Source organism: Lutra lutra, chromosome 1 (genome assembly GCF_902655055.1).
Source record: "Lutra lutra chromosome 1, mLutLut1.2, whole genome shotgun sequence".
Lineage (NCBI taxonomy): Eukaryota > Metazoa > Chordata > Mammalia > Carnivora > Mustelidae > Lutra > Lutra lutra.
Genome location: NC_062278.1, coordinates 202,580,420 through 202,608,097, shown reverse-complemented (window position 1 = coordinate 202,608,097; position 27,678 = coordinate 202,580,420). Strand labels below are relative to the sequence as shown.

Sequence of the window (27,678 nt, the reverse complement as noted above, 5' to 3'; positions counted from 1 at the left end):
CACGGAGCTTGTGGGGGTCTGGGCGAGCGGGTGTTACTGCTGTCGTGTGACCACTGGGGTTGGTAGGAAATCCAGGGTCTGGCCGTTGTGCCAGTGAGTCAGGAATGCAGTACCTATGGCCAAAGGGAGCAGGATGTGTAGGGATAGAAGTGGGGAATGTGGTTTAACAATTAACACAGCACTGGTGGTGAACTGCCAAGCCTGCTTGCCCCTGGGTATGTATGGGTCAGCAAGCAAATCAAACTTAAACCCCAGGAGGATTGGGACAGACCCCCCTCCCCTTCCGTTCCCTCCCAGCCTGCCTCCTCGGGGCACAAAGGTTGAAGTCTTCAGCCCTGCCTCTCCCCACACTGACTCAGCCCCTATAGCTGGGGGCAGAACTGGCTGAGAGTACAAAGGACACCCAGACACCCACCTGGGCAGCTACAACTGTGTGCAGCCTGGGGGTGGCCAGTGGGACACCTGTGCCTCTTTATCCTCCCTCTCTGGTGGCTGCAGGAGAGCCAGGGAGCCTGGCACAGAGTCAGCCGAGAGTATGCCACATGTACGCTCTTGTGCTGCTCAGCCCCTCTCACATGATCATATAGCCGTCTGGTTACATCTTCTCACCATGACATCCTCTGTCATACAGACGCCTCCACACCAGCCACATCTCACACTCGCGTTGCCACACACACGCACGCTGATACACACTGTTGGATTACCTCCCACAGTGGCACACTCGCATGATCTCACACGAAGTCACACATGTGCCTTTCCTCTGCCCCTTTATCCTCCGTTCCTGGCACGTGTCTGGCGGCCGCTCTGACACCGCTCTGTGCCCCCCCCCCGCCGGCGACAGAATCCTGTGGGTACATGGAGCAGCCAGCCTTCTGGAACTTACAGGGGACAGTTATTAACCAAAAACCCGTCCACACAGGGGGCTGGGGCAATCAGCGGGGACCTCCCTGAGGAGCTGAGACACGGAAAGGGGAGAAGTCAAGAGACTCGAGGGAGGGGACGGGGGAGTAGGCAGGGCCAGCTCTGGCAGGGCTTTGTAGCGCTGTACCCCAAGAGGGGCGCCTGAGCGGGCAGACGCAACCCCCCTGTCAGTATCGGCTCTTCTCTCTACCCCGCCCAATCTGGAGATTGCGGAAGGTAGAGCCCTCTCCCGGCCGGACTACCCGCGGCTGGCGGACTAGTCCTGCGGGGCGGGGCTTGGGGGCGGGCTTGGGGGCGGACGGCCGCCGGGGCGGAGCTGGCGGCGGCGGCGGTGGCTGACCCCGGGGAGGATCGCAGGATCCCGTAATCCGAGAGGAGGCTGGAACCTGGGGCGGGTGAAGACGCCTTCTTCTTCGCGGCCGCGGGGACGTAGGTGGCCCTTGCTCGCAGTCTTCGGCCCCGCCCCGGGATCCGGTCCGGCCACGTGGTGGGCGGAGGGGGCGGTTCTGAGCCCTAGACCTCGCAGGACCCTGAGCCCTGGGCCACAGTCCGGGGCTGGCGCTGAGAAGCAGGCGCCGGCCCAAGACCAGCAGAGAGCGAGGTGGGACCCCGGAGAGGCGTAAAGGGTCTGGGGTTACGTGGCATAAAATCCGGGCAGTTGGGAGAATTTTTTTGAGGAGGGTAGGGAGAGCCCATGTCTGGGTTCAGACCGGGCTCAGCTACTGTCTAGCTGTCTATGAACCTCTCAGCCTCAGCCTTCTCCTCTGTCTGTAAAGTAGGCATACAGAGGCACGAACTTCCCGGGGCTCTTTGGCGGATTCAATGCGGAAATGTATTGAAAGCGACCAGCACAGCTCCTGGAACAGAATGGGGGCTCCGAAAACAGGGGGTCTTCTCCCTGTGGGACGTGTGGGGAAACGCCCTGGGGAAGGGACGTGAGTAGGTGGAGTCCACCGGGCCGCATTGGCTGGGAGGGGTAGGTAGCCACTCGCTTTGCCCCTAGCTCACCGCGTGCAGTGCCATGGCCAGCGAGGGTCGCGAGGGCGAGCACCCGTCCGTGACGCTCTTCCGCCAGTACCTGCGCATCCGCACGGTCCAGCCCCAGCCGGACTACGGTGAGAACGCGGCGGTTCGAGGGCCTGCGGTGGGGTTCCGGGGCGGGGACTGCCTTACACCAGACTCCAAACACTGTCACCCAGCTGAGTCCCACTCTGTTGCCTCAACTGACACCTCCACGCCCCTCGCCGTTCCCCAGGTCAGCAGACTGGTGGCTGGTTCGGGAACAACTTTGCCTCACTGCCCCGGGTATGAGGACGGGGAGGGGAGACCAGACAGCTCCAAGGGAAGAAGCTCCAGGAGCCTACTGGGGCAGGACAAAGACCACAGCCCTTAGGAAATCAAGCTTGGTGGCTGGGAATTGTGGACATGGGTCCAAACCCCTGCCCCGTATTTACCAGCTGGGGCACATGGGGTTAATCTCATGCCTGTGCACCAGTTTTCCCATCCCTAAGGAAGAGAGCAGTCACTCCTGTTTCTAACTATGGACTTCCCACCTGACATTCCACAAAGGGTCACTGACTGGCCAAAGATATCTTCTCCCTTGGAGACAGAAATGCAGGTGTCCCCGAGGGGTGTGGAACTGCAGTGCGGAGGCAGCAGCCTGTTTCAGGATCGGCTCCCCTCTCTGGATGTACCCCCAGGTTTGCCTGGGCTGGTGGGAGGTGTGGGTAGGCAGAAACAGCCCCAAGACTCTCTGTGTCCCCAGGGGCTGCCGTGGCCTTCCTTGAGGAGAGAGCCTGCCAGCTGGGCCTAGGCTATCAGAAAGTGGAGGTGAGCCTAGGGCCCGTCATGGGGAGGGGAGGTGGCCCCGGGACACCCGCTCACCTCCTGGTCCTCTCCAGGTGGCACCAGGCCGTGTGGTGACCATTCTGACGTGGCCGGGCACCAACCCCAGACTCTCCTCTGTCTTACTCAACTCTCACACGGACGTGGTGCCAGTTTTCAAGGTGTGTGGGGCGTGGGAAGCAGTGCAGGCCTTGGGGTTCACAGATGACTCAGAACCCCCACTGGACCCCAGAGAGGCTCAGGGGCTTGTCTTGAAACTGACTCCCGATCTCATAGGACACGACTATGTTCAGGCAGCCTTTGCCCAGGGGTCCATTCTGTGCCTGGGGTAGCAGTGGGAGTAGAGATGAGGGACTGCAGTCTGCTGCACTCTTCAGCCCGCTTCTGTCCCCTTCACCACCCCACTTGTCACCCCAACCCTAGGGTAGGCTTCTAGATCAGGGGCACAGTTGAGCAGAGTAGATTAATGACTAAATTTGGGGCCTCTTCTCATCTCTGCCCCAGGAACACTGGAGTCATGACCCCTTTGAGGCCTTCAAGGATGCTGAGGGCTACATCTATGCCAGGGGTGCCCAGGACATGAAGTGTGTCAGCATCCAGTGAGTGTCCTCCATTTCCTGTCCCCCACAATGCCCCTTATGGCTTGCTGAATTGACCCAGGGCCTGGTGTGGGTGTGATTGGAGAACCTCAAGGCCAAGGAACACCTTGACCCCTTATCTTGAACAGGAATTATCACCTTGACATGGATGGGGAGACTGAAGGACAGAGTCCCCTGCCAGGCTGTGGCAGAGCAGGCTGCAGGGGCCCGGGGCTCCAGCTTGCCTGCCCAAATATCTGGTGGCTCCCCTAGCACCTGGCTTACCCTGTCACTGCCCCTCAGGTACCTGGAGGCTGTGAGGAGGCTGAAGGCTGAGGGCCACCATTTCCCCAGGACCATCCACATGACCTTTGTGCCAGGTAGGAGTGGTTTGGGGAGAGCCCCTTTTCAGAAGCAGGAGGCTTTGGTGATAGGGACAGATCTTTCATCTCGTGTCCCTGCTGCTTTGACAGATGAGGAAGTTGGGGGTCACCAAGGCATGGAGCTGTTTGTACAGCGGCCCGAGTTCCAGGCCCTGAGGGCTGGCTTTGCCCTGGATGAAGGTGAACAGGCTGGCAGGCTCCTGAGTGGCTGGTAGGGGACAGAGAGGCTGTTAGGGGCTGGGCCACTCCACACTCTGAATCCCCTCTCCCTCCCCAGGCCTGGCCAACCCCACTGATGCCTTCACTGTCTTTTACAGTGAGCGGAGCCCCTGGTGTGAGTATGGGCTTGGAGGGAGGGTGTCATTGTGCACTGGGATGCCAGGCCAGAAGGGCTGGGGCTTCCCAAGAGTCATGCAGCATGTCAGGGCCTGAGTAGGCCTTGAACCCAGAGCCCCTCTCTACTTGGACTTCTTCCTGAGCTTCTGAGGGAAGCCCCCCATGGACAGAAACCAGCTCTACACCTTGCGTTCTAAGAACAACCCTGCCAGATGAGCTGGGGATGAGGGGAAGGCTGGGGCCCACCCCCAGGCTGGTCACTTTTCCAGCCCCTCCCATGCTGAAGACACCCCCTTCTCCCTCATCTCCCAGGGGTGCGGATCTCAAGCATCGGGAAGCCAGGCCACAGCTCACGCTTCATCGAGGACACGGCAGCAGAGAAGCTGGTGCGTGGCACACAGGGAGGGAGTTTGGGAATCCCCGAGGCTCTCTCCTGGGGCCACACTCACATCTGACCTCACACTCTCCTAGCACAAGGTGGTGAGCTCAGTCCTGGCTTTCCGGGAGAAGGAGAGGCAGAGGTGAGGCAGGCTGGGAAAGAGGATGGGGGTCTGGGCGGTGGCCCTGCCAAAGAAGGGAGGCTCTTCATCTGCTGTTCCCCCTGCCACCCCTGCCCCGCCTCCCACCGCAGGCTGCAGTCAGACCCCCACCTGAAGGCCGGGGCTGTGACCTCCGTGAACCTGACCAAGCTAGAGGGCGGCGTGGCCTATAACGTGGTACCTGCAACTATGAGCGCCAGCTTTGACTTCCGTGTGGCACCAGACGTGGACCTGAAGGTGCCTCCTCCGCCTGGGTTTGGAGCGGGGAGCCAGGTCCTCAGTCTTGGGCTGGAGGCTCAGGGAAAGCCAGAGAGGTCAGCTCATCTCCCTTCTCACAGGCTTTCGAGGAGCAGCTGCAGGGCTGGTGCCGGGCAGCTGGTGAGGGGGTCACCTTCGAGTTTGCTCAGGTATCAGCTGGGACCCATGGTCAGATGCTGTGGGAGCTGGGGAGCCTGGGCTTGCTGGGTGTGTGTCCTGGTGGCAGTGGGTGCTCAGCTACATCTGGGTGTCTGTAGCTGTGAGGGACACATTTTATTCAACAAGCATTCATGGTGCAGGTCACCGTTGAGTGCTGGAGATACTGTAGAAGTGAAATTAGACACAGTTCACGGCCTCATCGTTCTTACAGCATGAAGAGACGAGAAAGACCTCAATTAAACATTTATTTTTTTTTTAAGATTTTATTTATTTATTTGACAGAGAGATTACAAGCAGGCAGAGAGGCAGGCAGAGAGAGAGGAGGAAGCAGGCTCCCTGCTGAGCAGAGAGCCCGATGCGGGGCTTGATCCCAGGACTCTGAGATCATGACCTGAGCCGAAGGCAGCGGCTTAACCCACTGAGCCACCCAGGCGCCCCTCAATTAAACATTTATATACTACTACTTTTATATGAGTGTGAACACACTCGGTTTAGGAAGGGGTGGGACCCCGCACTCAGAACCTGTAACAAACAGTTGGCCAGTCTGAGAGATCTGGGAGAGCCATTTTGAGGAAGAGACCTAGGATAGGAAAGCTGGACAGGAAGTCAGTAGATGGAGGGCAGGTCCCAGACCTGTGGCCTTTAAGGGACTGAAAGAGGGCCTGTGGCCAGACTGACCGGCTGGCTATCTGGGGAGGTGGATGGAAGCCGCGGTTGGAGGTGGGGCTGGGTGGGTGTGTGCCTAGGCCAGGTTCAGAGTAGCCTGTGAAGAAAAGGGGAAGATGTCCGGGCCCTGTCTTGATCCTGCTATCCTGCCCCCCTTCCAGAAGTGGACGGAACCCCGAGTGACATCTACTGATGACTCAGACCCCTGGTGGGCAGCATTTAGCGGGGCCTGCAAGGACATGTGAGCACATGGGCAGCCTTTCTCTACCCCTTTCCTCTCTCCTTCTCCTACCTCCCTTCCATCTTCCTTTGCCCCTTCAGTCTCTCCCTTGCCCTCTCCCCTCTCTGCCTCCTCATTCACCAGGCTCCTCTCTCCGCAGGAAGCTCACTCTGGAGCCGGAGATCTTCCCCGCTGCCACCGACAGCCGCTACCTCCGTGCGGTGAGCTGTTTGCAGTGGGTAGGCAGGGGGTGGTCCTGGATGCCGGCCCTTCTCTTCATGGCTTCTCCTTGCCGCCCTGCAGGTGGGGGTCCCGGCGCTGGGTTTCTCACCCATGAACCGCACACCTGTGCTGCTGCACGACCACGATGAACGGTTGCACGAGGCCGTGTTCCTCCGTGGGGTTGACATTTACACGCGGCTGCTGCCTGCTCTGGCTAGTGTGCCTGCCCTGCCCAGTGACGGCTGAGTCCCAGGCTCCCCAACCTCTACCCCAGGAGCGTCCACCAGACCAGTGTCAAGGACCCCTCTGCCCCACACTCAATAATAAAGTCTGCGTGTGGACAGGGCCAGTTCTGCAGTACTGAGAAAAAGGACATTCATGGAGCAGGGATTCTGTTATTTCTCTGGGGCCATGCGATTCCCATCTTCATTTCACGGATGGTAAAACTGAGCCTGGCTCTGGGTACTTCCCTACAACCCCATGCTGCTCTGTGCCCTACAGCACACTCATCCACTACCACCCAGCCATGTCTGTGCCTAGCATCAAGGGACCATAGTTCCTGTTCTCAGTGGCCACTACACCTTTTTCTGACTTACAAGTTCGGGGACACCATTCCAAGGAGGAAACCAAAGCGTAGATCTTAGGGAAACACTTCTGGCTTTCTGGGAACAACTCAGGATCCTGAGACAGGACTAGAGCTGAAGGCCAGCTGAGCCCTGCCAGATGTGGGGCGGGTAGAGGGAGAGCTGGCATGCCACAACTGCTAACATTCATCAGACCCTCAGGATGACAGCAGGGGGGTGTAGCCCCTGCTTTGGTGTTGGGAGCATGAGTCACAGAGGAGCAGGAGCTCTGGTGGACCAAGTCAGTTCATCTGAGGGTCCCTACACCTCGGGCAGGACCAAGAGTCACTATGGCTCCTCTAACTGATCTGATCCAATCCTGTTTGGATCTGCGCAGGCATGGGGTGAGACGGAGGGCAAGGGTTCGAAGTTCTAGTTGTGGCCAGAGGGAAGTCCACAGCCGGGTTCTGTGGCCTCCAGCCGCCGCTTGTGCCAGGACAGGACTTTGGCCAGCTCCATCTGCTTTGAGCCCTCCCAGCAGCCCCTGGGGGCAGGTTTCACTGAGCCACTGTAGAAGCTCTGCTAGAATAGCTTGCCCAATGCCACATAGTTTGTAGGTAATGGGAATCAAGATTTGAGACGCAAAAACTAGGGACTTGTGCTTTCTATACAAGGGAGGTGCCATGTGGGAGCTAGAGGCTGATAGCAAGCTGATTGTGACCTTCAGCCTAGTTGAAGCCCCTGACCTGGGGTCTGGCCTCCCTCTTCAGACTGCAGCAGGATGACAGGGGAAAGGAGTCTTCATGCCATCATGGGGACTAGAACACAGTCCTCACTGGAAGCCACCTGACCTGATGACCTCAGGCTGGGCCAAACTACCTTCAGGACAGAAAACCTGCTCCTGGTTCAGGACCCCACCTAAATGACACCCCTTGGTGTTGGGCAGTTGGCCACCCAGAGCATGCCAGGACGACAGCCATGAGCTAGCAGCCCAGCCATGACTGCGCAAACTTTCTGGGGTCCTACATGGGCTGCCTGGGTCCCAGCACACTACTTCCGTCCCAGAGCTCCGCCATCTTGAGTGTTCCCTTCCATATGAAACAAAGAGTATACCTACTTTAGAGCAAGAGGGACCATTTATCATGGGATGTTACCTGTTGCCTCCATTTTTAAGATGTGGGAGTGTGTGCATGTGTAGGGGGTGGGGAGGGGCACGGGGAGAGAGCAGACTCCTTCCTGAGCAGGAGACCCAACTTGGGGCTTGATTCCAGAACCCTGAGATCATGACCTGAGCCTGAAATCAAGAGTCTGGATGCTTAACCACCTGAGCCACCCAGGTGCCCCAGGAAGTGCAACCCTTTCAGACCCCCCCCCCCCATGTGCCCAAGGCTAGTCCACACATTACAGGACAACCATACTCAAAGACTGCTTCTGAGGACTGCATGACCAGGAAGTGATATGCTTGGCACCTTCTAAGGAAGCCTCCACAAATGCCTAGGAACTCTATACCACTTGCTTCGCTAGCTGCTCTACTCTGCACATCAAGCAGCTGATCCAGGAGTACAGTTGGGTCTGGCCCAGTTATGCTAGTTAGGGCAGTGCCCCCACAGCCCTGTGTCCCAGAGCCCCCAGCATAACCCAGAGTGGTGGATGCTGGCTGAGTACACTAGTCTGGACCTAAGTCTGGACCGCCTCAGGCCAGAGTCCAAAACTCAGCAGGGTCCTTCTCTTTATCCCCAGGGTAAACTTTAAGGCTTACCAGGGTATTTGGGATTTCTCTTTCTCCACCAAACTGCCCAAGCCAGCAGACTATGTGCCCCAGCCTCCTTAAAGCCCTCCACCATGTCTTTCACTAGGTCCTTTTCTTGTACTCCAGGGCCCCATTTCCCCCAACTCTCACCCATACTCCAGTCCCTGGACCACAGACACAGGCCAAATGACAGATCCTGCCGCAGGTTTATTTGTACAAATAGCACAGGAGGACACCAGCCCCATGCGGATAGAAGCCCAGGGGTCATACCAGTCCTTCTGTCCTCACACTGGCAGACAGAAGCCTCTACACTGGAGCCTTTGTGGGGGCCTGGGCACCTTTGGGAGTCTGAGCTGCAGCAGGAGCAGGAGCTGGAGCCGGAGTCGCAGCCGAAGCCTGGGCCTTGGTTTGAGCCTTGGCCTTGGACTTCGGCCGGCAGAGCCTGAGACCCTTGGCAATGCGGGCACGAGCACGTTTCCCGAGCTTGGGGTGAGCGATGTAGGCAAGTCGATTGAGCTTGCGGCTGCCGCCCTTTGGGATCCTGGGCTTGACCTCCTTGGGCTTGACGAGGGCCTTGATAGCCTCGGCACGTGCACTCATGGCCTTGGCATTGTTGGCCTGCATCTTCTTCAGGCCCTTCTTGTTGTGCTTCTTGGCAAAGCGCATGTTCCTCAGGAACTTGGGGTCTACCTGGAAGGCAAGGCAAGGTAAAGGCTCTAAGTGCATGTGGGGCCCCAAGCCACTGCTGGTGGCCCTCTCCACACCTGTACCCAGGAGACTACCGGGCTCCAGCCAAGGCCTACTGGGGACATAGACAGCATTAAGTCAAACTTAAATGCTGAGATATATGTCCTTTAGAGAAACATGCACTAAACACCCAAGGCCAACACTCTCCTCTGCTAATGCCACACACAGACCGTATTTTCAGAGCTACAAGCCCAGAAATGAAGCTCAAATGCAAGCGCAGAGGGAAAGAACAAACACACGAAGGCTGCTCCCTCTGCCAGGCCTGCAGGGCTGAGGTTTTCCTGACACCCTCAGGGTCACCCCCACCTCTTTAAAAGGAAGGAGTCAGTTAAGCACCAAGCCTGGTCTAACAGATACACAGCAAATGAGACTGAAAAAGAGACCAAGACGGGGAAACCGAGGTCCAGAGATTTAATGGCTCATTCCACAGACCAGAGACCAAGGGGCACAGGGGAGAGATAGGACCCGGTTCTGTTTAGACCCTCCAGCCTCAGCCTTCCCAGCCAATCCTTAGAACTCCTCGGCACAGCCCCCAAGCCCAGCACTGGGTCCGATCAAGGCCGCAGGCTGGTAGAATGCAAGGCTCTCAGAGTTACACAGAGAAAAAGTCACATCCTCCCTTGAAGTGCTCTGGATAAGCAAGGAGGACAGTCCAACTACCCTCAGGGGGGCAGGTTACACCCGACTGGGCAGTTACAACCTGGGCTGGGAAAAGTCAAGTAAAGGTTTGTTACAGTTTTGGCAGAACACGAAGTGCAGGCAAAAGCTGGCTGGAGAGAGAACCTGTGGGCGTTGGTAGTCCAGGGAAGACGAGGGGCAGCTGTAATGTTGCTGCTCGGGCAGACGCTGAGCTGGATACAGGAGAGGCTGTGGCTGTGCAAACCGGGGCCAAGCGGACACCCCCCCTGCTCACTCACCCCCTTAAGAGATTCGTATCTTTGGGACCGGGGTTTCTTGATGCCATTTCTGTGCCATTTTCGTGCTGTGGGGAAGCAAAGGAATTAGACCAAACATGATTTGCTCCAGTGAGACCACACGACCTCACAGCTGGCCGGCCTGGGAAAACCAGCACTTCCCAGAGCAGGTCTCCTCGAGGTCTGCACCAGCTCTCATCCCCAGTTGCAAAGCCCTGGGGGCCTCTCAAGAGGACCCCTGGTTTCTTCCACTGTAACCCGAACGTCATCCTGGCGAAAACAAAACCAGCCCCAGGCCCAGAGCGTCCCCTTGCCCTGCCCCAGCACTACTCATCCTTGCCAGGGTCTGAAGGGACACCGAGGCGGGGCGGGGGAACTTACACTGGTTGTGCGTGGTATGGTTCTTGGACTTGGCCATGTCTGCACCTGGGGGAGGAGAGTGGAGATCAGGGCTGGGGGGTTCGCAGGGCTGGCTGGGCGCTGACCTGGAAGGACGTGAGGCCAGAAACCAGAACGCAGGTGCAGCACAGAGGCCTTGAATCTGCCGCTTCCCACCGGCCTCCACTTACTCAGCACGACCCGACACGGTCCCGGCTTCCAGAGCTCGGCTACGATGGCCCTGAAACCAACCCTCCCTCACTACACTGCGTTCTACCCCAAATCCGAGTTCTCCCTCTCCCATCCACTCCTCGAGAATCCACAAGGTCCACCCGCGCCCCACGCCCTCCGCTACCCACAGTCATGCAGCCGACCTCCCTGTCCTTCCCGGTTTTGCGTCCGGACGCCGGCTGGGAGCCGCGGATGGCTCCAGATACCGCGCGGCCAAGACTCACCGAAGCCCGCGGCTGCCGAAGCGCCTCGGACCGGAAGAGAAAGGGAGAGAGGAAGGCCGCGGTGCAGCACGGGAATAGGGTCGTCGAGGCCGGAAGGTACTTCTGGAAAAGCTTCCCCCCGCGCTTGGAAGAAAAGTTCCGAAGCCCGGGACGGCACAAGCCGACGTAAAGGCGGTTCTACGAGCCTGGCCGTGCGCTCCTCAGGTTTTACTTACATTCATTCCTCCTGGACAAAGCTCCTGGGACCCAGTTCTCGTGAAAGGTCCCGGAGGCGAAGTGAGTCCTTGAGGGATGCGTGCTAGGCAAGGAGTGACAGACTTGTGTTCTCTCCGCCCAGGCTACTGAGCGGAGGATGGACTAGGGGGCAGAGGTGAGGCGGGGGAGCTGTGAAGAGGCTGGTGTCCGGCTCCACGGAGAGTGAGGGAACCTGGAGCCCAGCCGGGGCAGCGGGTGGAGAGGAGAGTGGATACGTATATGGGACTTGGGATGCAGACGATCAGGGAGAGGATGGAGGCCAGAGTGGCCCTTAAGTTTTGGGGCTTGGACATCTGGGTGAATGCTGGTGCTGTTCACAGAAATGGGGAAGGTTGGGAGGGACAGGGCTTTTATTGCTTTGTTTCAAGGAGGCCAGTGATCCAGATGTTTCCGTTTAGATGCATTAAATCTGAGAAGCCTATTGGACATCGAAAATGAGTTAGGCTTTGCCTCCTGACAACTCTTCTCTCTTCCCCCCACAGTTCAGTCTCCACACAGCAGTGGGGGCTGAGGGCGTTGTTAAAGACACAAAGCAGAGCTTGTCATTGAAAGTCTTCAAAGGCCTCTCCTTGCTTTGGAAATAAACTCTTTACCTCCCCAAAGCCTGGCAACCCTCCCCTTATCATTCCCTTCTCTCCGTCCAAACCCATGGGCTTTTTTTCTTTCCTACCAAACACGAATGCTTGTTCTTTTTCTTTTCTTTTTAAGATTTTATTTATTTATTTGGGAGAGAGAGATCATGAGCAGCAGGGAAGGAGTAGTGCAGGGAGCCTAATGCAAAGTGATGCTGGGGCTCCATCCCACGACCCTGAGATCATGACCTGAGCCGAAGGCAGACATTTAACTGACTGAGCCACCCAGGCGCCCATGAATCCTTGTTCTGACTTCAGGGCCTTTACACTTGCTATTCCCTCCCCCTGGACTACCTTCTCACTGCTCTTCGGATGGCCTGCTTTCTTGGAGAGGCCTTTAGATGAGGTATCTAAAATAAATACACCCAGTGCCGCCTGGGTGGCTCAGAGGGTTAAGCCTCTGCCTTTAGCTCAGGTCCTGGTCTCAGGGTCCATCCGGCTCTCTGCTCAGCGGGGAGCCTGCTTCCCCCCCACTCCTGCCTCTCTGCCTACTTGTGATCTCTCTCTCTATCAAATAAATAAAACCTTAAAAAAAAGAGTCTCTTATAAAAAAATAATAATAAATAATGACAAAATAAAATAGATACACTCCACTCCATCTCCCTAGGTGTTTTTTGTGCTCTCAGTCTCTTTGCTTCCTTCACAGAATTTTCCAGACTCTAATCCTGTTCTTTATTTACTTGTGTATGTGTCCATTGGCACAAGTGCCATGAGTTCAGGACTGGTTGGGTCACTTTTCCTTTCCCCCTGCTTGGCACAGCATTAATGAAGAATAGGAACTTATTAACCACCGGCTGGATGGACATTCTTCAGCAAGGTGGATTCGTGGAGTGACAGGAACATACTGCAGAGAGCCGGGGATGTGGAGGCAGGACATGGCAGTCACTCCTTACCAAAGCATTCCTGAGAAGGGGGAGAGAAATCTGGCAAGTGTGAGTCAGGATAATGAAAAGCAGGCTCAGATGCTAGCAGGGGACCTAGTGCCAAGAAACAGTTGAGGCCAGAGGGAAGGTGTCTGGAGGAGCAGTCCCAAGGGCTACTGAGAACGGGTGGGAGAGCCAGTGGGCAGAGGTGGGGACTGTGGGAAGTAGGGGTGGCCCCATGCCGGCGAGTCAGGACCTCAGCCCAGGGAGTGGGAGAGGTAGACGCAAAGGGTGAGACAGAGAGAAGAAGGTTTGACTGCTGCACCCTTGAGAGAGAGGACCGGGCAGGGTAGGGGCCAGCAGAAGGCGCTGGGATGACTTTAGAGGAACTAGGTTGCTCCATCGTGTGGCCTTCCGGCTGAGCCGTAGCTCCCACAGTGAGCTCCTAAAAAGTGAACAGTGACACCTGCTCGGAACTGTTCTGCCAGGCTGTTATGACGGTAGCAGAGCAGGCAGTGAGCAGAGAGCCATAGTCTGACGGGGAGGCAGATTCAGGGACAGGTGATGGTCATACATGAACATTGGAGCTGCTAGAGGGATTGGCCCAGGGTGGGATCCCAGCTGCTAGACAAAGGGGGAGAAGTGATGAGAGCCAGGAGCTTTGACAGTGATCTGAGTGGACTCGTTCAGGGACCAAAGGGGAACATGACCTTGGAGCCATTGGCTGCATGCTTTTCAAGGTAAGGAAAGACGGCTGGGCCTGCCCTATATATAAGGATAGTTTCCTCTCTCTCTCTTTCCTTCCTTCCTTCCTTCCTTCCTTCCTTCCATAAAAGCTCTTTTGGGACACCTGGGTAGCTCAGTCGGTTGAGCATCTGCCTTCAGCTCAGGTCATGATGTTGGGATCCTGGGATCAAGCCCTGCGTTGGGCTCCCTGCTCAGCAGGGCAGTCTGCTTCTCCTTCTGCCTCCCCCAAAATCGTTTATGCTCTTTCACCCTCAAGCTTTCTCAAATAAATAAATAAAATCTTTAAAAAAAAAAAAAAAGCTCTTTTGTAACCTGATTTTATTCATTCAATCATAATTCATGGACATCCTTCCCTGTTCATGAAAATCCCTTGTAATCCTGTTTTATTTTACACATTTAAACACATTATTCTGGGAGCACCTGGGTGGCTCAGTCATTAAGCGTATGCCTTTGGCTCAGGTCATGATCCCAGGCTCCTGGGATCAAGCACCGAATTAGACTCTCTGCTCAGCGGGAAGCCTACTTCTCCCTTTCCCACTCCCCCTGCTTGTGTTCCCTTTCTCACTCTGTGTGTGTGTGTGTGTGTGTGTGTGTGTGTGTGTATGTGTGTCAAATAAATAAATAAAATCTTTTAAAAAATGAAAATAAAAACATTATTCTGGGGGGCACTTGGCTGGCTCAGTCGGAAGAACATGAGACTCTTGATCTTGGGGCCGAGAGTTCAAGCCCCATGTTGGGTGAAGAGATTACTTTAAACAAACAAACAAACTCACCCCAGACACATTTTCTGAAAGAGATCAGTAAACATCACTAAAGATATCAAAGGAGTCTCTGACACAAAAAAGCTGAAAAACTTAACCTTTCCTCCAGGGTCCACACACTTCTACCCTCTGGAGCAACCAGCTCTTGCCTTCATCCACGTGGAGGCCTGGATTCACCTGCCATCCTCTGTAGCCTTGGGCAGAGCCACTCACTGGACGTGGCCAACTATCTGTCCACCAGGCCCCTTGCCAGTGCCTTGGGCGCAAGATGGAGAGATGAGGCCCAGAGACCAGACAAGCCTTCCACTGGGCAGGATGTGACCCACCTGCGCCATGTGACTGGCAGTGGCAGTGTCTCGCCCAGGCCTTGTCCAGAGCTACAGCCCAACTGCAGTAAGGAGGATCCAGTGGGGTCCACTCAGCAAAGTAAGAGGGTTGGAGACATCCGGGGTTGTTTTTGCTGTGCCTAGCATGGTCCCAGGTACATGGAGGGCCTTGGTAAATAGCTGAGGAATTAAATGTACACATTTCACAAATCCACACGGATGGTAGAATCAGGAGGCAGGAAGCCAGGCAGCCTGGAGGGATTTCACAGGGATAAGAGTCCGCTCATCTACCAGGTTGGGTCTCAGCTCTCTCAGCCTCAGTCTGAGTATAATTATAACAATAATTGCCTCACGGGGTGACACTGGGTACTTTGAGCAAAGCACTGGACACTGCGCTGAGTACTCATTAGGTGCTTAATCGTTGTCCGTCCCACCCATGCTTTTTCTCCACAAGGCCTCTGGAGAGGGGACAAGGCTTAGGGAAAGAGTGTCAGTGGCAACTGAGTGCTAAAATTGAGGACAGACTCCAAGGGAGGGACAGGATGGGGGAAGTGACAGTCCTCAGGCATCCTGGGCCCCCCCAGTCCTGCAGTTCCAGAGAGATAGGGACCTCTAGTATGCCCCAATAAGAGGGACTGTGAGTGGATTATCAGAATCAGGATATTTTCTCTGTGGAAGACTAGGGGACAGAGAAGAGGAGCCCCCTAACCACTGGGTTGGGCTTTGGATCTGCTTAGAAATGCCCAAGTGGGAGGCCCCTCTGGCCCTGGGTGGCCCCAGAAGGCCAAGATGTGACTGATGGAGGCAAATACGAGATCCACGGAAGAGGATCAATTCTGCAATCAGAATTTCCCCCAAATTGGGGCGCCTGGGTGGCTCAGTGGGTTGGGCCGCTGCCTTCGGCTCAGGTCATGGTCTCAGGGTCCTGGGATGGAGTCCCGCGTCGGGCTCTCTGCTCAGCGGGGAGCCTGCTTCCCTCTCTCTCTCTCTGCCTGCCTCTCTGCCTACTTGTGATCTCTCTCTGTCAAATAAATAAATAAAATCTTAAAAAAAAAAAAAAAAAAAAAGAATTTCCCCCAAACCACGGAGCAGTGAGTTCCCTGGTACAAGAGGTGTGCCAGCAGTGCTTTACTTACTGGGGATGGAGGAGGAAGTATGGGATAGAAGGATGGGGAATATAACTCATAAGTTCACTTACCTCTGGGAGTCTGGGATTCAAAGCTCCTGGAGAAGGAAAGGCGATGGACAGGGTTTGACTCCAGGCGGCAGCTCAGGACCTGGCAGGAAGAGAGGACAGTTCAGATGGAGGCTTGGAGGTGCAGCCCATCCCTCAGGTCACTGGGTATGCCTTCAACAGCCCCAGGCCACTGATTTTCAGCACCGCCCCCCGCCCCGCCCCGCTCCCCCCGCCCAGGAGTGTTCTGGCATCTGCAGTCGGGAATGTGAGCCCGTTGTCCACACGGGGGCAGCACGGCCCCGCTGATGGAATATGCAACCGCTGACAGGCTGGAGCTCCCCTCTCCTGGGAACTTCCTCTGAGCCTCCCCTATCGATCTCTCTCTCTCTCAAATACACCTGCTTCTCCACCCCACCCCATCCCCCCAACCTACGGATCGAGGCTCTGTCTGTCCATTCTTGGCAGGTGCTTCAAGGTAGGTTGGGTCCCCGTGACTCTAAGCGCCTGGCGGTGATGGGGGTGAGGGTGGAGTGTCTTTCCCAAAGAGAGCTCAGGGCAGAGAAGAAAGGGAAGCCTGTGGGTCCCGCCCCTGCCGGTCCACCTCAGAGTGACTGGAGGACGTGGTTTGGGCATCAGGTGGGATTGAGTTCAAATCTGCTGCCACTCACCAACAGAATGCCTTCACATCACTGAGCCTCAGTCTCCCCATCTGTAACAGTGAGGGAGAGCCTCGGCCAGGGCTGAGCAGGCGGGAAGCCTCCCAGAGCCTGCCTGTGCATTCTCGAGCCCTCACAGCAGTCTTGTGGGGAGACGGGGTTCTCATTATGGTAATTCACAGATGGGAGAGACAAGAGTCCTTGGGCATGACTTACTAGAGGTCCCACAGCCCAATGGAGAGCTGCTGTGGTCCAGATGCCCACCAGGACCCGGAGGAGGATGGGATGGTGTGTGCTCAGTGGGGCCATAGAGGGAACCCCATAACACTGACCCCCCAGGTGACCTGGGAGAAGCCCATGGCCTCTATGGTCAACAGATGCCCCAAGTGGGGGGACCCTCTGGGCTAGCCCCTGCCTCCTCTCTGACCCACTCACCCAGGACAGGCCTAGAAAGCAGGGCATGTGGCGGTGACCCCAGGAGGAGGCAGGGGTCAGACGACCACAGGCAGGCGGGGACTGGGAGGATGTGAACAGAGGGGAGGATCGGTGGCTCAGAGAACTGACTGGCAGGGTGGGGGGTGGGGGAGTGGAGTAGGTGCATGTGAGGGGGCTGGACAGGCCAGGACTGCACCCCCGAGTGCCTCCCCACCCCACATCCACCCCACCCCGCTCCTGCCTCTGAGGTGGAAAATACAAAACAGCCAAGGGGACTCCTTTTGAACAAAGAAGGTCTGAAAAGGAAGAATGAAGCTGGGGAGCTGGGAGGGACCCTTTCCTTTCCCTCCCCAGCAGCCTCCAGGGAGCCAGAAGCATCGTTGCCATGGCAACCGCAGCCCCTCCACCTCCCGTTACCCTGTCCTGCCCAGATGCCCACCGTCCAGGCCCAGGCTAAAGAGAGGCCAGGGATGGGGAGCATCTTCCTGTCAGGCTGAAGGACAGAGAGGCCATGAGGGTCTCAGGAGGGTTGTACCCCATGGGGGTGGGGTGGGGGAGGTCACTGGAGGGCTCTGGGCTTACCCTCATCTGCTCCCCCTTTAGGGCTTCAGGAAAACCCCCTCCGAGGCCCCAGCACATCATGGATGGAATAAGGGAGAAGGAAACCCAGCCCTGTTTAGGGAGGCACAAGGGACACCAGAAAGAGCAGAGCTGGGGATCTGAGGAGGGGCACACTCAGGAAGCCTGGGGACCCTAAAGGGCAAGAAGGACTTGTGGCCATAGGCAATGAGCTTTGGTCTCAGCACTGCCCTTTCCAAGCTGTGTCACTGGGTAAACCCTTCAATTTCCCAGGGGCTGCCCCTCATTCCCCTTCTACCCTTCCTCCATGTAAAATAGGTTCAGCCACTCAGGCTGGGGGGGATGCTTGCCGCGCAGCAAAGAGAAAAGATGACCTCGGGCTCTACCCGGGAGATCTGTGGATGGACTCCAAGCTTGAAACCCCTTATGTCTGCTGGGCCAGGGCTGCACCCACGATCACCATGAGCATCTACTGTGCACAGAGCCTGGAGGGTTGGGAGGAGAGGAAGCTGTAGGCACAGCACACCAAGATGCAGAACAGAGGGGCGTATGGGTGGCTCAGTGGGTTAAGCCTCTGCCTTCCGCTCAGGTCATGATCCCAGGTCCTGGGATTGAGCCCCGCATCGGACTCTCTGCTCAGCAGGGAGCCTGCTTACCCCTTCCCCTGCCTGCCTCTCTACCTACTTGTGATCTCTCTCTCTGTATCAAATAAATAAATTAAAATCTTTTTCTTTTAAAGATTTTTATTTATTTATTCGACAGACAGAGATCACAAGCAGGCAGAGAGGCAGTCAGAGAGAGAGAGAGAGAGAGAGAGAGAAGCAGGCTCCCTGCTGAACAGAGAGCCCAAAGTGGGGCTCAATCCCAGGACCTGGGATCATGACCTAAGTGGAAGGCAGAGGCTTAATCCACTGAGCCACCCAGGCACTCCAATAAATAAAACCTTAAAAAAAAAAAAAAAAAAGATGCAGAACAGAGAAGGGTCCATCCAGGCCAGGAGCCTCTGGAGGTTGGAGGAGGAACCTGGAAGTCTTCCTGGCAGAGGAGGCACGCTGTTGGGCTCAAAGGCAGGAAGACCAGGCAGAGGTAGGGAGGGGCCAGGGGGCTCTCTGGCACCAGATCCCAGCTGATCAGGGCCTCCCTGAGCTGTACCCCCAAAGCCCTAAGGCGTGGCCCACACTGGGTATCCCTACCTTCCTGGCACACAGCCCTAAGTCCAGGGCTCCAGCAGGGAAAGGGGCCCCCACCAGGGCCCGGAGCCAGGAGCTTCACCTCGTTCATCCTCAGTCCCCACTGGTCCTCTGATCGGCTTCTCTAGCTTCTCCCATGCCGTGGATGGGAAAACCGAGGCTGAGACAGGTGAAGTGACTTGCTCAGGGTCACCAGCTTCTTCTCCTCAGTCAAAGCCACTTCTGGAAGCTCTTCTGGGCTTGGACCCCGCCTGAGACTCTGGTGGCAGCTTGGGGAAAGGAGGGCGAGGCCTCACCTGAGGAGTGACCCTGCGGTGGAGTGGGCTCTGGAACCCAAGGCAAGTGGCCGAGAGTTGGGGGGGGCTCCTACCTTATGCCCACAGGGCAACATGGGGGAGTCCTGCTTCTGTGTCCTCCCCACGCTTGTTCATTGGCTGATCGTCACATTCTGCCCCAGCCCTTCCACTGGCGAAGGTTGGAGAGTACGACCCAGATCCCGTGGGACACTTAGCAGCTGGGGGAGCTGGAGGAAATCCCGAACCCCTGTGGCTCAGTGTCCCCTCCTGTAAGACGGGAATGAGGACACCTACTTGCCGGGTTGTGGTGAGGCCCCAGGGACCCGTTCCAGCCAAGCACCTACCAGGGTCTGACTCAGTAGCCCTCCTGGGACCAGACCTGAAGTAGCCAGGAGGCCAGGCAGGCAGCACTGGGGTCCTTCCCTGCCCCCCTCAAAATCCTCCCTGGAAACAGAGCAGCTCCCCACCCTCCAGGGGCCCTGCTCAGAGGGAGAGAGAGAGGAGAGCAGGGCTGCCCTGGGTTGCCCCCCTCACTGTAGGCAGGGATGGCAGGGCCAGGAGCCAGCAGGCTGAGAGGTGGTGGCCGTGGTGGCTGGGAAGGGCATATGGAGACCCCTGCCACTCTTAGCAACCAGGCCACAGCCCCAGGAGCCCGAGGGTGAGAGCCCAGTGGACCTGAACGGGCCTGTCTCTGTGCGGCTGCCCACCTGGCACGGGCCTGGCAGCTCTGGTTTTAATCGTTTTCCACCAGCAGCTCCTGGAGGTGCGGGGGCGGCTTCCCCTCCACTTGCCTCTCCTGGAGGAAGAGGCTTGGCTAAAAATAACTTGAATTGCTGTGCTCCCACCCTAGCGGGAGGGAGGGGCCTGGGGGCTGCGGGGGTGGGAATGTGGCAGCAGCCCAGAGAGGGGGTTCCCTGAGAGGAGATGGAGAAAAGCCTTGCTGGTAGGTGGGCAGGGCTGCAGGATACTGCAGGGGACGTGGCCCTCTCTCACCTCCTTCCCCGAGGCCTGCTCCCTGGGCACTGTGCTCGGGGAGCAGAGCTGGGGGCCGAGACAGGCTTGACCCCTGGACTCGCATCAGGGAGGCGATCAGCCTGGCTGAGGTGGTGGCAGCGGGCTCCTTCCAGCACACAGTCTGTGTTGGAGGATTCCCCCCACCAACACACACTTTCAGGACAGAGGTCCCTTCCACTCATTCCTGCCTAGACCGGAGCTTGGATCTAGACTCCTGTCCCCTATTTCTCCCTTCCCTGCCATGTGACACTGAGCCTCACTTGAAGACTGGGTGCGAATATGAAGCCCTTGATTCCTGGGCCTGCTGAGGCCTCTCCCCGTCCCATCTCCTCCATCATTCTGGAGAGGCGGCGTTGGGCTCCTTGAGGGACCGTCCTCAGAGAGGTGGGGGCTGCGTCAGGGTCCAGCAGGCAAGTTTCTTGATACCCTGGGGTAGGGTATCAAGAATGGGGAAATTCCACCCATGAACATCTCTCAAGAGCCCACAGGGTACTGGGCACTGTTGATGCTGGACGGGGTGCGGCCGGAGCGAGACAGACGGGAATCCGGGGGCTCAGGGAGCTTAGGTCTCTCGAGGCAACCCTCATTCCAGCCGTGCGTCATGTGATAGATTGCAGGTGGCCATTGTATTATTATACATTGTGTCTTCCAAATATTCTTTTATATTAAATATTATATTTAAACAGGTAAGGAATAAATACAAATTTAATTGCTCTCTCCCTTAAAAAAAAAAAAACCAAAAAAACCAAAGTGGATGGGCTCGGGGGGCTGGCCTCCTCTCTCTGCCTTTTCTCACTGATACTTCATCACATTCATCCAATAGGAGTCCCAACCTCTGCACCCCTATCACCCCTCCAACCTCCAGTCCTAGTAGAACATCCCACAAGGTCATTCCCTGACTCTTTGGCAGACAAGGGTCAAAATTGGCTTGGAGTAACAGACTGGTAGGTGGGGCAGGATACTTGACCTCTGGGAGAGCCAGAGCCAGTGGGGAATATAAAATTCGATAGAGAGGAGTGCAGAGTCTGGGAAAGATCCCTCCCTTGGCCCAGGCTCTTGCGCTACATTAATAGAAGCAGAGGATGCAGAAGATAGGAGGTTAACATGTCTGCTCTGTCTCAAGCTCTTTATCTCCACTTGGAGGGCTCAGTCGGCTGTCTGTTCATCCATACGTCCATCCATCCATTCACCCGTACATGTGAAACCATGAATTCGTGAATCCATGAAACCAACTATCTATCTGTCTATGACAGAACAGTGGCCCTCAAAAGATGCCTACCTTCTAATCTTCAGACCCTGTGAATATGTTACTTAACATGGCAAAGGGGAATTAAGAGTATGGGTGGAATTAAGGTGGTTAATCAGCTGACCTTAAAATAGGGAGATTATCCTAGATTATCTGGGTGGACCCAATGAAATTACAAGGGTCCTTAAGAGTGGAAAGGGAATCAGAAGAGAGAACATGATGGCAGCAGGAGAAAGACTTATCCCAACATCGCTGGCTCTAAAGATAAGGAGTGAAATCATAAGACAAGGAACGTGGACAGCCTCTAAAAGCCGGAAAAGCAAAAGAGGGGAGTGAACCTTCAGAAGGAACACAGCCCTGTCAGCGGCTTGATTTTAGCCTCGTGAGAGTCATTTCAGATTTCTAACCTCCAGAACTGTAAGATAATAGATTACTGTTGATTTCTGCCGCTAAGTTTGTGGTAATTTGTTAAAGGCGCCAGAGTAAATGGATACATCATCCAGTGATCCAATCCATGAGGCAACCATCTGTCCATCTGTCCATCCGTCCAACCAACCATCCACTCCTTTAAGAAATATCCACATTAAAGGAGTGTCTCCTTTGTGGCAGCTGCCAGATCGTGAAAGAGAACAGTGTTCACCTCCCGGGAGCTCCCTGTCCACCGAGGGAGACAGGCACAGGGTGACGATCCAGGGCCCTAAGCATACCGTGATGGCACATGAGGCACTTGGGAAGGATTACGGGAGGACTCATGGTAGCAGGAACAGGATAGGAAGCATAGCAAGACCACTGTGAGTCGACAGGGGTGGGTGCATATCTGTGGGCATGCACGCGAGTGTGGGTGTCACAGCGCTCTGGCTCTTGGCAGGAGCCTGGAGACCCCACATCCCTACAGCCGTGGCCACACAGCAGATTAATGTGGTTAGTAGGAAATGCCTGGGTAGCCATGGCGATCAGTGTTGTGGAGCATAGGGCAGTCACACCGGTGATTGTCAGGAAGCCCAGGCCCTTGGAAAGGGATGGAGAGGAAGGGGCTTTCAGCCACCTTGCTTCTAGACTGTGCTGCTGCTTCTGACCTCCAGCCATGCTGAGTCTTGCGATAGAGGAAGCCCACAAGGCCTTCCAGGCCACTTCACCAGGGCTCCCAGCTCAGCCTTGTGGGACAGATGGGGAAACTGAGGCTCGGGGCAGGGCAGTCTAGGGCACATGCCTAGAAGGGGCATCGCTTGGCCCCCACCAACGTTTGGCTCCGGGTGTCCTCTGCAGAGTGAGTGCATTCTTATTTTCCTGGCTTGAGAAAGATGGTTTCCCACAAGCCTAAGAATGGGACCAGGGAAGGAGCACGGCTCAGGGAGTCAGGAGACCTGGCTTCAAAGCTAGGGGTGAGGGTGGCAAGTCCAGGTTCAGCCCACACCTGGAGTCCCTGGGCCAGGGCTTCACCTATGACCTTCACCTTCTCACCTGGTCCTGGGTGGCTCCCTGAGGATCATCCTGATGCTTTCTGTCCCCCAGGGCCCTGGCACTCAGCATAGCGCCTGCTGGATGAACACTGTGTTCCTGGAATGCCCAGGGGCCTCAGGAAGGTGACTAGCTGGCTGAGCCTCAGTTGCCACATCTGTAAAGGGGGATGGTCACAGCAGCTCTCGGGAGGACTTGGCATGTGTGGGAAGGCCCCGGGACCTACCACACCATCCGTGCTGCTGTCGTGATTCTATGAACTGTTCTACTCCTGGGACGCCGGGTGTGCTCGGTTGGCACAATGTGTGACTCTTGATCTCGGTTTTGTGAGTTGGAGCCCCACGTTGGGTGTAGAGAGTACTTTAAAAATAACAATCTTTAAAAAAAAAAAAAAGGGAAGAAGAAAAAGCAATCTTCTGCTCCTCCACTCTGACACCTGTTCACTCTCCTCTTCCCAACTCTCCCAGCCCCTTTTCCACGACGACCACCTGCGCTCCCGCCTTCATGACTCAGCGCACAAAGCTTCCTTCCAGGAATGTCCTTCTTCTGTCCCTCTGCTCATCCAAAGTCTGTTTTGCCTTTTGCTTTCTGCAAGGGCTCCCTCCCTGCCTCCTTCTTTCCTGGCTGTCACTGACCTCCCCGTCACTCTGAGTCAGCCTCTCTCTCTCTCACACACACACACACACACACAGGACCATGCCACATTCCTCCCTACTCCAGTCCACTCTGATCCCCTCGTTACCACCACAAGCAGGCTCTGCCTGAACCACAAGTCCTTGAGGCCCCTGGTCTCCCGGAGCCTCCCCGCTTCATTCTGGATGTCAGTGCCCCTGCGAGGTGCCATTCACACGCCCAGAATCTGGAAGTTCTGGCACATCTCAGTGACGCCCAAGGACAGAAAGTCAGAATGTGGGGAATCAGGATTGCCTCTGACTTTCTGGGCTGTGGGGCCCATTTCACAGATGGGGAGACAGAAAGATTTGAGAGCAGGTTTGCACGGCTTACCTCCAATGACATGTTTTGTCTCATTTTATTCCCATGGCAACTTTCAAGGGAGGTTGTCTCCACATCACCCTTTCATAGATGAGGAAACTCGGGGTCTCAGAGGTCTCAGAGTCTCAGAAGCTCACATAGCTACGAAGTGAGGGAGTCACTTAAAAATACTCACTCAGTGGGTCTGTACTTCACAAATGTAGCAACAACAAGAGCAGTGGGTCTGTACTTCACAAATGTAGCAACAACAAGAGCAGTGGGTCTGTACTTCACAAATGTAGCAACAACAAGAGCTTCTGGATGATTTCTGCCTACAGAAGAATGCTGGGATGTTCTGAGCCTATCCCGACTGTCTGCCTTCAGGCCTTTCCGAGCACGTCCCTACGGACCCCTTCCCATCTCATACCTGTCCCAGAAGGCAGGTCCCTGGGCTGTCCCACTGCCTGGAAACACACAAGGTCAGGGTCTCTTTAGGATTCTGGTCTCACTACCCTCCCTCCATTTCTTTTGGAGAAAGAAAAGTCTGGAGGTGGAGCTAGGCTGGGAGATGGGTTTGGCATAACTTTTGGCAGCCAGGGAGATGAGCTTCCAAATGCACGGTTCAGCCTCCTCCCCCCACCGCCCCACCGTGTGGTCCTGCCTCCTTCCTGCCTCTCTCTTACCCTGCTGCGGTGGTTCCGTCCCCGGCTGGGCCCAGATCTCAGCCTAGCGTCTTGACCTCTCTGGGCTGAAACCGGTTCTCCGTGCAGCAGGCACCTTCGGGCCTCCAAGGCCCCCAGGGAAACAAGGGAGGGGACTTTCAATCCTACCACAGAAACCAGGAAAGGAAATATGTCAGGGAGGTAAGCCAGTTCCTCTCTGAAAGCTGCCTCCGAGCTACTGTGGAGCACTAAGAGAGGCGGGCCCACACTCCCAGACCAGGCTTCCTCCTCCAGGCCCTGTCTGTGAAGGTGGCATCTCCCAGCATGCTCAGGTGGAGGGACAGTGCCTTTGCCTCGGCCAACCCCTCTGTGTCCACCCGGCTCCCCTGCTCAGGCCCCCGGGGCCAGGCGGGTGTCACTGCCAGGCGCATGCCAGAGCTTTCAGTGGGGAAAAATCCACCTCAGGACCCCACACTCGTTGCCAGAGCTTTCAGTGGGGAAAAATCCACCTCAGGACCCCACACTCGTTGCTTCCTCTGCTGAGAATAGCGCAGCCCTCACCTGGCTCAGCCTAAAGGTCACGGCCTCTGGGAGGCTCTCTAGGACTACCAGGCCCCTTTCTCCACACCTCCCCCAACACCACAGGCTTTACTCTGTTCCTGCTTTGTCCAGGTCCCTCTGCTGCTCTGAAGAGGGGGCTTCCCCAGGGGCAGTTTTGGGCCCCCAGCATGCCCGGACCTGGCTCCCAGGAGAGCTCTCAGCCTTGTCTTCTGGGCCGTTCCTATTCCTGAACACCGTCCGGTATATTTTCTTTTACTTTTTTTTTTTTTTTTTTTTTTTAGATTTTTTTTATTTATTTGACAGAGAGAGAGAGAGGGAAAGAGGGAACACAAGCAGGAGGAGTGGGAGAGGGAGAAGCAGGCTTCCTGCTGAGCAGTGAGTCTGACACTGGGACTTGATCCTGGGACCCTGAGATCATGACCTGAGCCAAAGGCAGGTGCTTAACAACTGAGCCACCCAGGCACCGCATCCAGTATATTTTCCCCAGAGGAGCCAGGCAGAAGGGGGGGGGTCAGTCATGTCATTCCCCCCAACAACCACTTGGACCCAACTTTCAGAGTCTTTGCCTTGCCCTAGCAGCCCACCCGTCTTCCCTGATGCCTCCTGGGGCTGCAGAGGCATCCGTCCCTTTTCTTCCAGGACTGCCTTTGTCGGGAGAGATTGTGGGTGGGAAGGGCTCAGGGCTGGAGAGGGGGGCTACAGAGGATCCCTGACAGACATCTCCCCTGACTCCCCACCCCACCCTCCGAGGCCTGTGATGCATGCCTGGTGGGGGAGGGGCGGCATGGCAATGGTTGCTCCTTGGTACAAATCCAGGTCACTCCCAGCCTGCTCAGCAGCCGTCGGTAATTACGGGCCAGCAGGATGTGGGCAGGCGGGTGGCAGGAGGCCTAATTGTCTGATTTTTCAGGTAATTAACGGGAGGCTGTCTGGCCTGTCCCCACAGGGCCCAGCATCCGCCACCCCATCCCCTGGGCAGCCCCAGCCGCCTAATGAGGCCAATTACGGAGTGGTGCCCGGGCCCTCATTAGCCACCTGGAAAGGTCATGTGGAATGGCACCGGGGGCAGGGCTCAGCCAGCCGTGGTGGAGGCCGGGCCACCCCTGGAGATAGGGGTGAGGACGCACTGGCTGTAGTTCTCTGCCGTTCCCTGGGGCAGGGTAGCCCTAGCCTGTCCCACACCTGAGACCTCACTTGTGCCCCCCCTCTCAGGACAGCAACTTTAGGTCATATCATCCCCTACTGCTTTCCAGCAAGGTGGCCGTGGGTGTGTCACCCCTGTCTGACTCTGTTTCCCAAATTAGCGATGAGCGCACAGCAGATGTCCCATGTACGGGTGCCCACCTTGTTCCGAAGGTGCTAACTGCCTTCCTTCACTCTCGAGGAAAGGGACCCCAGAGAGGGTTGGACCTGAGGTCACTGATATGTCCAGAGCCCATTCTGCAGGGTTCCCAGAGACAGCAGGGATGGTCCACTGGGATTCACCCCAAGGTACTCAGCATCTAGGCAGGCAGTCCTGGAACGGGTCAATAGAGGCAGTCAAGTGCAGGTCGGAGGCCTAGGAGCGAGGCCTAGGAGCGAGGCCTAGGAGGGGCTGGACTTTCCCAGGCACCTGAGCCCAGTAGAGGTGGAGAAGAAGGAAATCCCCCAAATCCGCAGCAAATGGGAGGCTTGGAAGATCCTGGGGGAGTCCCTGGATGCTGCAGAACGCCCAGGGAAAAGCAGACGGGTGCGTGCCTGTGCCCCAACCTGCCACCGAAGTGGGAAGCCATCCTTTCCTGGTTCCATTCTTGAACTAGGAGAGCACAGTGCCTTCAGATGTGGAGGTTTTGGCTTCTGTGGCTCCTCTGTTTTTAAGAATTCTGTGACCTAATTCCATGCTGACAAATTCCATGCTGTTCCGCCTCCTGTAATCATCGACTAATGCTACTTTTGGTCCTACTGCCAGCCTAGAATCTAGGTCAAGGGTTTCCAAACTGTGTCCCCCAGGGGCCCTTAGGTAGGAGCGGAGGGAGATGCTTTCCTCCCTCCAGCGGAAGCAGCCGGGCTTTGATCTCTGATGGAATATTGGCATCTGCTCCTGCTGTGTGCGGGGCATACACAAGGATGGCATTTCGTCTTCATAAAGGCCTGTGAAGAAGGTAGCATTACATTCCCATTTTACAGAAGAGGATGCTGAGACCACTGGAGGCTGAGCAGCATATCCTAGGTCTCACAGCGCGTGGGAAGGACTTGAACCCACTTTCTAGTGTGAGCCCCCCTGCGATGTGGGTTCCACAGCTGGAAAGAAAACAGGGTATAAGTGTTGGGGGGTCACATTTACCATAATTTTTTTCCCCCCAGATCAGGGTGGGCAGGCATGCCTGCCTCTCTGCCCCGGGGCAATGTGGTCCCAGCCCCAGGTTTTCCAGGGCCCCTGCACCCCACTGCGTGGTGTCGGTGTGCATGAGGGTCCATCTGCCTGGATGCTTCCCTTCCCTCTGCCGTGGGCTCTGCTTTCGCCGCACTCTGAACCAACAGGATCCAACCCTGAAATAGCACATGTTTCCAGCCTCTGCTCATCCAAGTCATAAACCGCCTGGTGTGATGTGCTCCTCTGTCAGCTTGCTTCAACACCCGGGGTGGGGGAGGCTGAGCGAGTACAAGGGGCATATGCGGGGCCTCCTCCACATGGAGAGACAAAGCTGGAAGCCGGGGTGAGCCCAGGACGGAGGCTCAGGAAGGGAAGTGGGGGGCCCGTTCTTGCCAGGTCTGGGGCTGGCCTGGGTCTCAGCCTGGGGTGGGAGTCAAGGGTTGATGGCCCAGATTCGACCTGGGCCTCAGGCTTCAGACAGACTGGAGCCCAGGTCAGAGATCAGAGGGTTAGGCCTCCATCTTGTCCAGCAGTCAAGGTCCAGACTTTGCTTGGAGCCCA

The 27,678-nt window shown here is 56.4% G+C and overlaps 3 protein-coding genes across 6 annotated transcripts in view; 1 reads left to right on the top strand and 2 right to left on the bottom strand.

Annotated features, from left to right (window-relative positions):
* Positions 1 to 1,325: 1,325 nt before the first annotated feature.
* On the top strand, positions 1,326 to 6,500 carry ACY1 (aminoacylase 1). 3 transcript variants are annotated; one of them, XM_047692754.1, is made up of 15 exons: positions 1,326 to 1,350; positions 1,925 to 2,036; positions 2,687 to 2,751; positions 2,823 to 2,927; positions 3,271 to 3,365; positions 3,648 to 3,724; positions 3,818 to 3,907; positions 4,005 to 4,061; positions 4,376 to 4,449; positions 4,535 to 4,584; positions 4,695 to 4,839; positions 4,941 to 5,009; positions 5,847 to 5,926; positions 6,066 to 6,126; positions 6,209 to 6,500. In XM_047692754.1, the coding sequence occupies exons 2-15, from the start codon at positions 1,943 to 1,945 to the stop codon at positions 6,371 to 6,373; spliced, it is 1,227 nt and encodes a 408-aa protein (XP_047548710.1). In that variant the 5' UTR covers positions 1,326 to 1,350; positions 1,925 to 1,942; the 3' UTR covers positions 6,374 to 6,500. The 3 variants fall into 3 exon arrangements, with proteins under 3 accessions (XP_047548710.1, XP_047548703.1, XP_047548719.1); XM_047692747.1 differs by lacking the exon at positions 1,326 to 1,350 and adding an exon at positions 1,386 to 1,522; XM_047692763.1 differs by lacking the exon at positions 1,326 to 1,350 and adding an exon at positions 1,519 to 1,538 and having other exon boundaries at positions 1,924 to 2,036.
* Positions 6,501 to 8,627: 2,127 nt separating this feature from the next.
* RPL29 (ribosomal protein L29) lies at positions 8,628 to 11,070 on the bottom strand. 2 transcript variants are annotated; one of them, XM_047692732.1, is made up of 4 exons: positions 10,935 to 11,070; positions 10,483 to 10,527; positions 10,105 to 10,169; positions 8,628 to 9,130 (listed from the first exon to the last, which is right to left on the bottom strand). In XM_047692732.1, the coding sequence occupies exons 2-4, from the start codon at positions 10,517 to 10,519 to the stop codon at positions 8,747 to 8,749; spliced, it is 486 nt and encodes a 161-aa protein (XP_047548688.1). In that variant the 5' UTR covers positions 10,520 to 10,527; positions 10,935 to 11,070; the 3' UTR covers positions 8,628 to 8,746. The 2 variants fall into 2 exon arrangements, with proteins under 2 accessions (XP_047548688.1, XP_047548691.1); XM_047692735.1 differs by lacking the exon at positions 10,935 to 11,070 and adding an exon at positions 10,671 to 10,691.
* A 3,040-nt stretch (positions 11,071 to 14,110) lies between these two features.
* Positions 14,111 to 27,678, bottom strand: part of LOC125105629 (uncharacterized) — a 42,451-nt gene continuing 28,883 nt past the window's right edge. Inside the window, exons 5-8 of the mRNA XM_047739295.1 lie at positions 26,109 to 26,258; positions 24,225 to 24,367; positions 15,717 to 15,795; positions 14,111 to 14,698 (exon numbers count right to left, since the gene is read on the bottom strand). Coding sequence (XP_047595251.1) covers positions 14,286 to 14,698; positions 15,717 to 15,795; positions 24,225 to 24,367; positions 26,109 to 26,258 — 785 coding nt within the window. The 3' untranslated portion in view covers positions 14,111 to 14,285. The remainder of the gene's footprint in view (positions 14,699 to 15,716; positions 15,796 to 24,224; positions 24,368 to 26,108; positions 26,259 to 27,678) is intronic.

What these genes read in the sequence shown, in the direction of transcription:
- ACY1 (XM_047692754.1), top strand. Translation starts at nt 1,943, where the DNA reads ATGGCCAGCGAGGGTCGCGAGGGCGAGCACCCGTCCGTGACGCTCTTC. An exon ending in CCAGCCCCAGCCGGACTACG is followed by an intron (nt 2,037 to 2,686) that starts GTGAGAACGCGG and finishes CTGTGTCCCCAG; the next exon opens with GGGCTGCCGTGGCCTTCCTT. An exon ending in ACGTGGTGCCAGTTTTCAAG is followed by an intron (nt 2,928 to 3,270) that starts GTGTGTGGGGCG and finishes TCTCTGCCCCAG; the next exon opens with GAACACTGGAGTCATGACCC.
- RPL29 (XM_047692732.1), bottom strand. Translation starts at nt 10,519, where the DNA reads ATGGCCAAGTCCAAGAACCATACCACGCACAACCAGT. An exon ending in CCATACCACGCACAACCAGT is followed by an intron (nt 10,170 to 10,482) that starts GTAAGTTCCCCC and finishes GCTTCCCCACAG; the next exon opens with CACGAAAATGGCACAGAAAT. An exon ending in GATACGAATCTCTTAAGGGG is followed by an intron (nt 9,131 to 10,104) that starts GTGAGTGAGCAG and finishes CTTGCCTTCCAG; the next exon opens with GTAGACCCCAAGTTCCTGAG.